The sequence below is a fragment of the Quercus lobata genome, chromosome 2 (genome assembly GCF_001633185.2).
Source record: "Quercus lobata isolate SW786 chromosome 2, ValleyOak3.0 Primary Assembly, whole genome shotgun sequence".
In the NCBI taxonomy this organism is placed as follows: domain Eukaryota; kingdom Viridiplantae; phylum Streptophyta; class Magnoliopsida; order Fagales; family Fagaceae; genus Quercus; species Quercus lobata.
In genome coordinates, this window is record NC_044905.1 from 23,797,062 (window position 1) to 23,811,061 (window position 14,000).

Sequence of the window (14,000 nt, forward strand, 5' to 3'; positions counted from 1 at the left end):
TATTTGGAAAGCTAGATGCTTTAGCAAGTGATGTCAAAATCAATGTTTTTATTCTAAAGTTCTCATTTTAATATTTTTGTAAATTGATTTTATTTTGATTGGAGTTTTTGCTATCCAAGCATGCAAAACTGAAATTCATTGCTATAATTCTTTAATTGGGCCAATCGGTGGTCGTTTGATTATAATTCAATCAAGATTTAATCAAAATCAAGCTTATGAACTCTCGTCTCAAAATTGGCCAAGTGTTATGCACTATTTTACTTTTTTGCATTATATTGCTCATTTTAAGTCCGATTCAGGCCCGTAAGTAGTTATTTTAAAGGGAATTCAAACATATACAATATAGGCTCGAATTTATCCCAATCAAATGGCTGAAGTTTTAGGTTTCTCTGTGAAGAGAAGTTGAGTTTTCTCTCTAACTCTCACAGTAGAATTTGTGTGTCCCTTCGACAAAGGTGTTGAGTATCTTGGGTGTAACACTGTCGCTTCTAGGCTTGTTGGGTTCCTTTTGGGGGTGTGGGAAACTGTTTGAGTGAGTGTGAGGATGGACGAATTGGCTCAGTCATGGAGTTGACTTAAGTTGTCAGATAGAGAGGGTCCAGGGTGTTGCTTGATTGACGATGATAGTAAAGGGAAGTTTTCCATTGTTGCAAAGTTTTTGACAAAGCGAGCCATTAACATGGAGGTCATAGCAAAGACGTTTAACCCGCTATGGAGAGCCAAGAACGGTTTCAAGATCCAGAGTTTTGGAGATCATAAAATTCTTTTCACATTTGATAATAGGGAGGATGTGGAGAGAATCTTAGAGGGAGAACCATGGACTTTCGATAAACACCTGGTGGCAATGAGTTGATATGATAATGAGTCCTCGCTTCAAGATTTAAGGTTTGAGAAGATGAAACTATGGGTTCAAATGCATGGAATTCCAATGAAATTTATGACATTAGAGGCTGCGAAGAAAATTGGTAGTGTTTTAGGGGATGTTTTCGTGCCGACGGATCCAAAAATATTTGATGGTGGTCATTTTATCCGAATCCAGGCCTCCATTGATCTGTCATTACCATTATGTCGTGGTAGACTGATTTATGTAGGTGAAGGAGGTAAGCAGGTGTGGATATCGTTCAAGTATGAGAGGTTGCCGAATATGTGCTACTGGTGTGGACGACTAACTCACGATGACAGAGACTGTGGGTTGTGGATTGACAGTGAAGGTACTCTTACTTCTGAGCAACGTGAATTTGGTCCGTTTTTGAGAGCTCCACCATTTGTTGCTGCAAGACGAAGTGCAATATTAGTCCCTGGGTTCTATGCCGAGAAGAAGAGGAGTTCAGGTACACCGGAAGACATTGATTCAGGCCGGACCTCTGATTCTGGTGGAGAAAGTGTACCGGAGTAGCCACATGGAGTAACGGCTAGCATTAATACCAGCCTTGAAGACGAGGAAATAATTGGGTCATTAAGGCGTAATGAAGGGGATGGGATTAATATGGAAGATACGGTCAATCAAAATGGAATTAAGGAGATAATTATTGAGGATTTGAAGACTCCTAAGGAAACCAAAATTGCTGGTGAGGGAAGTAATGAGGAGTTAAGTCTGGCTCAGGAGTTTGGGGCAGCTAACATGCTTGGATCGGGTAGAAGTTTGATAAGAAGCCCTAGTGCATGTGACAACTTAAGTGAGAATCCAACACTTAAGCAATCACGTGCTACTAAGGAAGTTAGGTTTCACAAATCACCTACTTCACGTGCTTCTTCTACCTGGACACGCAGAGAAAGGAAAAAATCTAAGGGCAGCACAACAGCAAGTTTTCAGTTACAGGGGAGGAAAAGAATGGTTGGGACAGAGGCAGATCATACTGAGGTTTCAGCAAAGCGATTCCAAAAAGTCCTTAGTGGAGAAAACAAAACTTTTGTAATGGCAGGAGCTGATGTTCAGCCCCGCCAATAGCAATGAGTTGTTTAGCTTGGAACTGTCGTGGGCTTGGGAACTTGCGTACAAGGAGGGAGCTCGTGGAAATCATACGGGCAAAAGATCCCACTGTAGTGTTTTTAGCCGAGACACTTACAAATGATGCTAGGCTAGAGTTTGTGCAAAGAAGTATTGGTTTTGATCATAGATGGGTGGTTCCAAGAGTGGGAAGAGGTGGAGGATTTGTTCTGTATTGGAAAGCTTCGATCAATTTAAAGGTGGAAGATTCGGATAGGTACTGTATTGATGCGGTGATTGATAAAAATACGGAGAATGAGTGGAGATTAACGGGTTTTTATGGTGAACCAGATACAGCAAGACGTCATGAAGCTTGGGCAAAACTTAGGGCTTTAAACACAAGACCGGAAAAACCATAGCTTAGTTATGGGGATTTTAATGAAATTATCAAACAAGAGGAGAAGCTTGGGGGTGCAAGAAGGCCTTATAATCAGATGCAAAATTTTAGGGAGGTGATTGATGAGTGTAGGTTCATGGATTTGGGATTTAAGGGCTCTAAATTCACTTGGAGCAAGCACTTTGAAAATGGGGTTTCAATTTGGGAGAGGCTTGATAGGTGTTTGGTAAATAATAGTTGGTTCATGAAGTTTGGAGGTTCAAGGGTGTACCATTTGTCATGTAACTCTTCGGATCATGTTCCAATTCTTTTATCTCTTTCTAGACTGCACCCACCTACTCGGAAAAAAATTTTTCGGTTCAAACAAATGTGGCTCTCAAATTCCAATTGTGAGGAGGTGGTAGTTTCGGCTTGGGGCAGTGGGGTATGAAGTCGGTGATGAGGGTGATATACTAAGAAAAGTGGAGAAGCGTGGTAAGGAATTGGGGCAATGGGAGAAAAGTGTTTTTGGGAATGTGAGATTGGAATTGAACCGGTTGAAAAAGGACCTAGCTAGAGAAGAGAGGGTAGCCATGGTTAGTGGGAATAATTTTAAGGTGAGACAGATTAAAAAAGAAATTGAGGTGTTGCAAGATAGGGAAGCTTTAATGTGGGCTCAACGATCACGAATTCTATGGGCAAATCAGGGGGATAAAAATACAAAGTATTTCCATAGCTATGCCTCAAAGAGATATAGGAAGAACTCAATGGAAGGTATTAGGGATGAGGGAGGTGTATGGAGAACTAGACAGGAGGATATTGGGGAAGTAATGGTGAACTGTTACAAGTCTCTATTTACCTCAACAGATGGGAGGGTCTCTACAGGCATCTTAGATTGTGTGCCTACAGTGATAGATGAGGAGATGAATGAAAGCCTATGTAGAGTGTTTGAAGCAAGTGAAGTAGCTACTGCCCTCCAACAAATGGCGGCCCTCAAAGCTCCTGGACCAGATGGCATGCCTCCGCTCTTTTATCAACATTTTTGGAGCACGGTGAATCATGTTGTTACCTCAGCCATCTTGTCATGGTTGAACTCAGGTACTATACCTACTCTCCTAAACCATACTTTTATCACACTTGTTCCAAAAATAAACTCCCCTGAATATGCACACCAATTTCGCCCTATTAGCCTTTGTAATGTCCTCTACAAAATTTATTCCAAAATTCTTGCAAATCGCCTCAAAAAATTACTTCCATCCATTATCACAGAACACCAATCAGCCTTCACTAAGGGTAGATTAATTTCTGATAATATTATGGTGGCCTTCGAGACCTTCCATAGTCTACAAAATTACAAGGGGGTAATTATGATTATATGGCACTGAAACTGGATATGGTGGCCTTCGAGACCTTGCATAGTCTACAAAATTACAAGGGGGGTAATTATGGTTATATGGCACTGAAACTGGATATGAGTAAAGCGTATGATCGGGTGGAGTGGTATTACTTGGAGGGGATAATGAGGAAAATGGGTTTTAGGGAGAGGTGGATAAATTTGGTTATGGGTTGTGTGAAAACAGTATCATATTCTGTTTTGGTAAATGGAGAACCATGTGGGATGATTTATCCTACAAGGGGGATTAGGCAGGGAGATCCACTTTCCCCCTTCCTATTCCTTCTTTGTAGGGAGGGGTTGAATGGCTTAATTAAAAAGGCGGACCTACATGGTGATATCCATGGCTACTCCCTTTGTTGAAGGGGCCCAAAACTAACACATATGCTTTTTGCAGATGATAGTCTTATTTTTTGCAGGGCAACAATGGAGGAGTGCAACAATGTCTTGGAGATACTAAAAGAGTATGAAGAAGCCTCGGGTCAAAAAATGAATAGGAGTAAAACCTCCTTGTTCTTTAGCAAGTCTACTCCGGAGGGGGTGAAGCATGGAATTAAGGCGGCTTTAGGTGTACCAGAAATCTTGCATTATGAAAAATACCTTGGGCTGCCCTCCTTGGTTGGGAAAGGAAAAAAAGAAAGTTTTAGCTACATTAAGGAGAAGGTTTGACGGAAACTTCAAGGGTGGGAAGCAAAATTACTTTTACAAGCCGGAAGGGAAGTGCTTATAAAGGCGGTCATACAAGCCATCCCCAGTTACACTATGGGATGTTTCAAATTGCCGGTAAGTTTGTGCAATGAAATTGAGGCTCTAATCAAAATATTTTGGTGGGGCCAAAGGGGCGACCGTAGAAAAATCCATTGGATTAAATGGGAAGAGATGACAAAATCTAAGACTATTGGAGGTATGGGCTTTCGAGATCTTGCTATGTTCAATGATTCCCTTTTAGCAAAGCAAGCATGGCGGCTATTGAATAATAAATCCTCACTCTTCTACAAAGTATTTAAAGCTCGTTTCTTCCCAAATTCATCGCTTATGGAGGCTGCCGATTCAAGGATGGGGTCTTATGCTTGGAAGAGTATCCTTAGAGGACGAGACATCATTCAAAGGGGGGCAATATGAAGGGTAGGAAATCGAGAAAAAATAAACATTTGGCAGCAACGTTGGCTGCCAAGAAAACACCCAACATTTCTGCCTTCCTGCCCATTAGAGAGTTTTGAAAATTATACCGTAGATTCACTTATTGACCCAAGCACAAGAAGATGGAATGAAGAGATGGTGGATGGATTATTTGTGGAAGAGGATGCTAAGTTGATCAAGAAAATCCCCCTAAGTCGACATGTGACAGAGGACACTTTGTATTGGCCTTACTCGACCTCAGGAAATTACACTTGTAAGTTCGGATATAGGTTCCTTAAAAAAGAAGAGGAGCTACAATTAAATTCTCAAACTCCTCATATCTGTCATAAGCGAGTTTGGAAGGAAGTATGGCAGATGCAAGCTCCTCCAAAGATAAAAAATTTTCTTTGCCGTAATGTACTTCCAACCAAACAAGCTTTGATGCGTAGGAAAATTTTAGAGGAACCAATCTGTGAAAGGTGTAAACAGGCAGTGAAGGATTCGGTGCACGCTTTGTGGTCATGTCCGGAGCTGGATGTAGTGTGGGCTGATTAGGAAAAATGGGGGTTTAGGTGCGAAATGGAGTTCACCTGTGTAAGAGAGCTGCTGTCATGGATGATAGAGGAAGGGAAGTCTTTGGAGCTACTGACTTACATGGCCTGGACTGTTTGGAATCAAAGGAACAAGGTGAGGCTCAATTTGCAAGCTTGTCCGTTGCATCATGTTGCTGAACTGGCAGCTGAATTGTTGGCGCATTACAAAGTCAACACAGAAGCATCAGGTACACAGGTAAGGAGTAACGGAAATGGAGGAAACAGATGGAGAGCACTGTTGGCTGGTTTCGTGAAAGTTAACTTTGATGGAGCGGTCTTTGATGATGCAAATAGGTCTGGTGTTGGTGTTGTAATAAGGGATAGTTATGGTGCTGTATTAGCTTCTTGTTTAGAGAGGATTTTTCAGGCGTATGAAGCTGATGTGACAGAAGCGTTGGCTGCCCAGAAAGCTTTGTCATTTGCACATGAGCTAGGGTTCCAAAATGTCATTCTTGAAGGTGATGCACTACGTTTGATTCAAGCTTTGAAAGCTCAAGAACAGAACCTATGCCCATTGGGTCTGCTGGTGGAGGATGTGAAGAGAAACGGCAATAGTATAGCTCATAATCTGGCGAGATATGCTATAAGCATACCAGATTTTCAAGTATGGATGGAAAATGTTCTTTCTCGTATTGTGTCGGTTTTACATTCGGATGTAACTCATTTACATTAATAAAAATACTCAAGTTCTTTCTCAAAAAAAAATGGCTGAAGTTTTGGTCAAATTAATGTCAAACCAAGGTTGATCATGGTTAAACTTGTGGAACATGTTTGGAAATATGTATTTTGATGTAAAATGATGAAATTTTGACTTTGATCATCAATCAACTTGGTCAATAAAGGGCATTTGGTCATTTTAGTTGTTGAATCATATAATTGGTCAATCTAACATTTGATCGGGACAAATTAAGTCATTTTTAACATTCCTATGATCACAATGTGAACATACAATTTTTGACATTTTTAAAGTAAATTAAAATTTTGTATGTAAAAAAAAGGCGAACAAAATATGATAGCGACATATATTACTTTACAAGACCCTAGAGAGAGAGAGAGAGAGAGAGAGAGAGATGTGAATCCATGTTTGTGTGAGATAATAATCTTTGAATGAAGATGGAAATTTTATCTACTATTGCTTACGAAAACTAACATCAAGTGCTTGGGGGTTAGAGAGAGAGGGCATGGGTTCGAATTGACAAGGCAGTATATTATTTCGGGCATGTTTGGTTCATCCATCACTCTAACTCAGTTCTCATCACTCTATTCTCATCATTCAAATGTCTAAACTCATATCTCTTCTCTATTTCTACCTTAACTCACTCTACAATTCGTTTGGTTACAAATTTTTCATCACAAAAACTCAATCCTAACTCCAACATGTGGAGCCATCGGTTAGTCTTTTTCAACTGTCTTCTTTCCTTACTAGTGTGACTCTACAAGAAACCCACACCCAATCCCAGCTCCATCACCACCACCAACGGCAAACCTAGAATCCACCACCATCAAAACCACCAACAGCCACACAAAAAATTCAAAAGAATGCACACAACCAAAAATCCAAACCCACCAATAGTCCTCAACCTTAACCACAAAAAAAAAAAAAAAAAAAGTCCAAACAAATGCACCAGTAACCTCCACCACAGCCCAAGCCTCAACAACTCAACCAAAATCGAAACCCACCAACACACAAAAGCACAGGAAACCCAAACCACAAATATAGCAAACCCAAACTCAGAATTCTTAGATCAGAGACCCAAGTCATGAAATTAGACACAAGGATAAACCGATCTAGCAAAGGGGAGGAGGAGAGAGAGAGAAAACGATCACCCAAACTCAAGAGAGAGAAATCGATCTGGCAAAGGGAGGAGAGAGAGAGAGAGAGAGAGAGAGAGAACGAAGGCCCAATTTGGGCTGAGCTTGAGTTGATCTGACGATGGCTCGTGGTTGTGACTTGTGGTAGCGACGACTGGCAGTCTGTAGAGGAGCAATGGAGGTCTAGTGAGGAGAGAGATCTCTAGTAAAAGAAAAAAAAAATGAAGAAGGAAAAGAAAGAGAGTAGAACGGGCTAGAGTGGAGAGAAGGCCAAACTGATTTTTGGAAAGAAAACGTATGTGATAAGACAAGTCATACGAGTGGGTCCCATTTTTGGATTAATTTTACAAAAATGCTACTAAAATTCAATTCTCATCACTTGAAAATATCAAAAAATTGTTTTTAGTTTCCATAACTCAAACTCGATTATCTGATTATTGAGATATGAAAATTGAATTAAAAAACTTATTAAAAAAAACAAGTTCGTGTGGGGCCACAAAATTTAGAAAGTGAGTGATAAAATCCCTTAAACCAAACACGCTCTTATCGAGAAAAGGACCAAAATAAAAATATTTGGAAGTTACATCATTATGAATTTATGATGTACGAAAACGCAATATCATTATCTTGGTTTCACCATTATTGATCTAAGATTCTTCTACAATTCAGAAGCGGTAGGGAAGTCTAAAGAAAGAAAGAAAGAAGTATCATCATGGACACCCCACTTCTGATAGACACCGTAGATGGCGTCGTAGACCACAAAGGCCGCCCAGTCCTCCGATCCAACACAGGCGGCTGGAGGTCCGCATATTTCATCATAGGTAACAACACCCCACTAATTATTTGCTGAGAATGAGAGTGTGATTTTTGTTTAAGTATATTAGTAACATATATGAATAGGTGTGGAAGTGGCTGAGAGGTTCGCGTACTATGGGATAAGCTCGAACCTGATAACGTATTTGACTGGACCGCTGGGTCAGTCAACGGCCACTGCGGCGGAGAACGTGAACATGTGGTCCGGCACTGCCACGTTGCTTCCTCTTTTGGGTGCTCTCGTGGCTGATTCTTTTCTGGGTCGCTACCGCACCATTGTCATTGCTTCTCTTATCTACATCCTCGTATGTGTCAATTTCCTTTTATATCTACCTTGTGCTTTGCTTTGAACTCACTCTGGCACCATCCAATTAATGTCTTGTATGTACATCACCAACTTATTCTTTTGTGCTCAGGAATTTATTTATTTAACTAAATTAAGTAATAGCTTTTTTTTTTTTTTTCTTCCCTTTTTGGTTTGGGTAACATCGACCTGGCTTGTGGCCAAAATTGGATAGGTGGTAATAATCCTGGTGGGTTTAGTGCACAAGAACACTTGACCAAATCTTTCCTTTGGGTAACATTTATTGAAGTAACAGCATTCAGTTTTCTGACCCAAAAAAAAAAAGCATTTGGTTAGCGTAATGTTTCATTGCATTGTAATGTTTAATTCTTAGAATCTTAAATTTATGGAATCTTATTATAACAATATAACGTTTGCTTCAATTTACCAAAAAAAAAAACGTTTGCTTCATTTAGTTACTTTCTCATTACATTTCATTTGAATTTACCACACATTGTAACCCAGCTTGTGCCCTTGGATGCAAGCTTAAAAACAAATATCACGTGTCACAAAATCACTAGGCCACACCACAAATTACAGAAATATTACCAAATTGTCCTTCTCCCAAAACACAATGGATTTCTATCTTCAAGAAGAAAAACTTCACACATGTAAAACTGTGTATGAGAGACTGACCCACACGTGGGATAACGACAACTCCCAACCCTATAGCTATAGATTATGTTTTGGTTTGAGAAACTTGTCCCCCTTGAAAGAGCAAGTTAAACCCCTCCTCACTCCCTAATCTAATGCCTAAAATACATTTAAACATGTTTAACATCTGCAATATGGATATGGATCTTCTAAATTTCAAGTGAAATGGACAATTAGACCATGATTTAAAGTTGAATAAACTTAGGGTCTAGCTTGTAAGGATATATTTGTAATGGGATTCAGATAGGCTAAAGCTATTTTGAACTCAAATGTTACTCCAAATTGATTAATTGGGATTTTTTTTTTCTTGTCTATAGCCTATTTTACCTTGAATGAGAAATTTGCAGAAAAGTTGATAAAAACATTTCGAATATTAATTTCTTCGTCGCTCAATTTGGTCCCTCAATTATTAATTATGTTAATATAGTCCCTCAACTTTCAATATAAATTTGATCTTTAGTTCTTCTCCACCTTTTAAGTTTTTACAAAATTAGCTAATGTGGCAAATTGAGCACAAATTATTATAGAAAATGAAAAACTTTCAAAAATTAAGTCAATTTCAACTACTAATTCTGTTAAAAAATAAATAGGTGGGAGACTAATTGATGACATTATCCTAGATTTGAAGGTTGAGGGACTATTTTTTTTTTTTTTTTAATTTTTTGTTTTGTTGATAGATATGGTAGAGTTAGTTGAGGGACTAATTGACACAATTTATGGTTGAGAGATCAAATTGAACCTTGTCAAATAATTAACTTTTCTTTATCTTGTTAATGAGTGTCTTAAGGGCACAAGTTAAAGATTAATAAATGATCAATTATGAGTTGTAATGCACACTTTTCAAAAAATGAAATACACATGTTAATGATTCATTGGTTTACACGCGCAAATTTATGGTGGTTGTGTGTGTTTTTTCCATGTGTATAGTTTGACTTTATTTTTTTGAAAAATGTATAAAAAAATTTATTTAATAAAGCATAAAGTATGTTTTAACCACAGCTCTTAGGGGCATTTGTTAGTTCCCATATATGGCATCTTATATGGTAGTATGGTACGAAAAATTCTTAGGTACTCCCGGAGTATAGAGAAATGATGCTCCCTCCTCTCACATTCATAATGGACCTCATCATGAATTTAATGAGTAGACCCCACCATGAATGTAAGAGGAGGGAGCACCATTCTCCGTGCTCCGGGAGTACCTAAGAATTACTCGTATGGTACAATGTTGACTGTCTTGTGAGCATTCATACAAGCATTAATACAAGGTATGAATGCTCTTAAGATAGTTAACATTGTATAAAGTCTGTGGAAAGGTCCCATAATCCACTATTGTTGAAGGCTTAATATAGATTAATAAAATTTTGGTTAGGAATTCCAATTGTCTTTCAGTGCTTGATGCTGCTAATTCCAAGCAACTCTACATGGTGAAGCCTAGGGATTAGAATACCGTGGGTGGTGAAGATTACGGTTAATATATTTTTCTTGTTTATTTCATAAAAGTGTTCCCTTTGAAACTTTGTCCTGCATCAATTCTGATCCGGCTAAATGTGATAAATGACAGCAACCCAGCAATTCTGCAAACTCTTCCCCTTCAATATCCTCACAACCGAAGCAAGCTTATCATCTGAAGAACCAACTGCCTATTAAATAAACACCACCTCAAAGCTTCCATCTGTATTCCATAACCTGTTAGAGAAAGTACTCAAAAATATATAGTCAGGAGTTTCAAGCTACTTCTATGGAAACACACAACATATCCCCTTTATAAACCCCAACCAGCCAGCTTATCTCTGGTAGTCTAGCTATTTAATGTGTTATCCCTATAAATAAAAGACACATGTTGAACATTAATTTATACTTTATCTTGACTTTGAAGAAATGCCTTATTCAGCATTGTGTTTTAAGCTTCTGTCATATTTTTCTGATAATAATCTTTGACTTGGATTGGGATGAATCACAGGGACTAGGCTTGTTGACTCTGTCGGCTATGCTTCCTTCTCTACGCAGCACTTATGATTACATAGACACCGACAATATCATGTTACATTCTACTCGTCAGCTCCAAGTAATCTTATTCTTCTTTTCTCTATATCTAGTCGCAGTTGGTCAAGGTGGACACAAGCCTTGTGTTCGGGCATTTGGAGCTGATCAGTTTGATGGACTGGATCCTGAGGAGTGCAAAGCCAAAAGCTCATTCTTCAACTGGTGGTATTTTGGTGTATGTGGGGGTGGTGCTGTAACAATTTTGGTCTTGTGCTATATACAAGAAAACCTTAGTTGGGGTCTGGGATTTGGAATCCCTTGTATTCTGATGGTTGTTGCATTGGGTGTTTTCCTGCTTGGTACCAGGACTTATCGATATAGTGTTAAAGGGGATGAGAAAAGCCCATTTCTGAGGATTGGTCAAGTGTTTGTTGCTGCAGTTAAAAATTGGCGGACTGCCCCTTTGGAAATAACTATTGAAGAGAAAGCTCATGCAACCCTGCCACACCATAGCTCTGAACAGTTCAAGTAAGATTTTCATTTTATCATATGCTGATAAATTAAGAGGAAAAGAGAAAAGCAGCAATATAGGCCCAGTAACAAATTATGGTACATTTGAAGTCTTAGATAAGCTTTTATTTTAGTATACTCAGAATGTCCTTAACAATTTCAAAACTTGGTAATAGTAAAATTAATTTTTTCTAGTTTTCATGAGGCTTCTAAAAGGACTCTTTCGTGCTTTTATAGGATTTCATTGAGAGTCAGTCATTGTCCTTGACATTCCTTCATAATAAGAGACCAAAAAAAAAAAAAGAAGAAGAAGAAGAAGAAGAAGAAGAAAAAGAAAAAATGGGGGGGGGGGGGGGGGGGGGGGGGGGGCTATGAACCCCGCAAAAGTGAGAGTTTTGTGCATTGGTACGACATTTTTTAGTTTATATTATCATATATATCCAATTATTTGAATATATCATTTGGGAGGTGGACAACACACTGTACCTGTAGCTTACATATAATGCATAATGACTTGATGCTCCAGATGCATTACCATGGGACTTCAGATAATTCCTTATAAAATAGTTACTCTTGAAGTTTACAACTATGCATTGATGTTATGTGGCTACTCACTAACCTAAAATTACATATACCACCTGACATTGGTTCCATATTAGAGGGTTCTTACATCTTTGAAGGATACAACTTTTTAGCATGACACAAGGAACTTCTATTATATTAAATATGAACAATAAGATTGCCATACTGTGATTTGCAGCAACTGGACAAGTCTTCCTCATCTTTTCGATGAGTTATGGAAGTTGACTTGCTAAAAAAACTTTTAATTGGTTATTTAGATTAGATAACAAGTCCACTTATAGAGCCATTTGGATCCTCCAATTTGGCAGGTTTCTCAACAAAGCCTTGCTGTCCCCAGATGATTTGAATGAAGAAGGCAAGGTCTGTGCTGTCAGTGAGGTTGAAGAGGCAAAGGCTGTTCTTAGGCTTGTTCCAATATGGGTTACAAGCTTGGGATATGCTGTTGTGTATGCTCAGATCTCAACTTTTTTTACCAAGCAAGGCGCTACCATGGACAGAACAATTTTTTCAGGCTTTGAGATACCGGCTGCTTCACTACAGTCCTTTGTCGGCCTGTCCATTATTCTTGTCATTCCCATATATGATTGCATCTTTGTTCCTATAGCAAGAGCTTTTACTAGAAAGCCCTCAGGCATCACGATGTTGCAGAGAATTGGAACTGGGATGCTTTTCTCTGCCTTGTGCATGATAGTTGCAGCTCTAGTCGAAATGAAAAGGCTGAAAACTGCTGAAGAGTATAAGCTGGTTGATATGCCAGGAGTGACTATTCCAATGAGTGTGTGGTGGCTGCTTCCTCAATATATCCTGTCAGGAATTGCTGATGTTTTCACCATGGTTGGTCTACAAGAATTCTTCTATGATCAGGTCCCAATTGAATTAAGGAGTGTAGGTCTTGCCCTCTACCTTAGTATTTTTGGTGTGGGGAGCTTTATAAGCAGCTTTCTTGTCTCTGTCATTGAGGAAGTTACTGGCAGGGATGGCAAAGATAGTTGGTTTGCTGATAATCTTAATCGTGCACATCTTGATTACTTTTATTGGCTACTTGCAGGACTCAGTGCAGTAATATTGGCTGCATATGTATATTTTGCAAAATCTTACATTTATAATAGGCAAAGAACAACATAGCCGTACAGTCATCTTACGTTCACTTCAATTTGTCGTAAGTAGTAAGCAAATATGGGAGGGCTAATACATAAAAGTGAAGTGTGCTCTCATAATGTTGCAGTATAATCATTATACATGGTAAGCAGCATATGGGATGTGAGGTTTGTCTAGACTAGTGGCGAGCCAAGTATATCTATTTGCAATATTTTATTCTTTTTCTAAACGTATTTGTATATATACTGCATAATCTTCTATATCTATGTATATCTAAAAGCTGAAGTGTAGTATTTATTGTCGGTACGCTCCAATTAAGTCACACCAACTTCATGTCATTATTTATTTTCTTATTTTATTTTTTATTTTTAGATTTACTGGTTGACATTTATTGAGCACCTCTTTAAATTCAAGTGTTACTCTATCTCCAATTCTATCATGTATCTCTCTATTAACCCATACTCTTTAAATGCCGCTATTATATGGAATTCTAATAGTCACCAATAGATTACAACCTCCTCTATCTGTTGTAACTTCTTCCATTTATTAGATATGATATGACAATGTCCTTAAATTCAAGTGTTACTTTATCTCTAATTCTATCATATGTCTCTTCATTAACCCAAACTCTTCAAATGCCGCTATTTTATGGAATTCTGATAGTCACCAATATATTACAACCTCCTCACCTCCTCTATCTATAGTAACTTCTTCCATTTTTTTTTTTTTTTTTTTTTTGGTTTTTCTACCCTCCATCCCTCCTAAAACATAAATCTAATTATATATTATGAAATTTG

The 14,000-nt window shown here is 38.4% G+C and overlaps 2 protein-coding genes across 2 annotated transcripts; both read left to right on the forward strand.

Moving 5' to 3' along the window:
* Positions 1-1,950: 1,950 nt before the first annotated feature.
* LOC115961560 lies at positions 1,951-4,365 on the forward strand. The gene is made up of 5 exons (XM_031080526.1): positions 1,951-2,304; positions 2,347-2,550; positions 2,729-3,401; positions 3,785-3,848; positions 4,116-4,365. The coding sequence occupies exons 1-5, from the start codon at positions 1,951-1,953 to the stop codon at positions 4,363-4,365; spliced, it is 1,545 nt and encodes a 514-aa protein (XP_030936386.1).
* A 3,444-nt stretch (positions 4,366-7,809) lies between these two features.
* LOC115975032 (protein NRT1/ PTR FAMILY 5.10-like) lies at positions 7,810-13,517 on the forward strand. The gene is made up of 4 exons (XM_031095664.1): positions 7,810-8,041; positions 8,121-8,338; positions 10,991-11,541; positions 12,414-13,517. The coding sequence occupies exons 1-4, from the start codon at positions 7,933-7,935 to the stop codon at positions 13,228-13,230; spliced, it is 1,695 nt and encodes a 564-aa protein (XP_030951524.1). The 5' UTR covers positions 7,810-7,932; the 3' UTR covers positions 13,231-13,517.
* The last annotated feature ends 483 nt before the right edge of the window (positions 13,518-14,000 follow it).

Bases quoted from the DNA above. Each gene is read 5' to 3' on its own strand.
- LOC115961560 (XM_031080526.1), top strand. From the start codon at position 1,951: ATGAGTTGTTTAGCTTGGAACTGTCGTGGGCTTGGGAACTTGCGTACA. The intron at 2,551-2,728 runs GTAAATAATAGT...AGGAGGTGGTAG, and splicing joins AGAGGCTTGATAGGTGTTTG to TTTCGGCTTGGGGCAGTGGG. The intron at 3,402-3,784 runs GTACTATACCTA...ATATGAGTAAAG, and splicing joins CTTGTCATGGTTGAACTCAG to CGTATGATCGGGTGGAGTGG.
- LOC115975032 (XM_031095664.1), top strand. From the start codon at position 7,933: ATGGACACCCCACTTCTGATAGACACCGTAGATGGCGTCGTAGACCAC. The intron at 8,339-10,990 runs GTATGTGTCAAT...GATGAATCACAG, and splicing joins CTTCTCTTATCTACATCCTC to GGACTAGGCTTGTTGACTCT. The intron at 11,542-12,413 runs GTAAGATTTTCA...CCAATTTGGCAG, and splicing joins CATAGCTCTGAACAGTTCAA to GTTTCTCAACAAAGCCTTGC.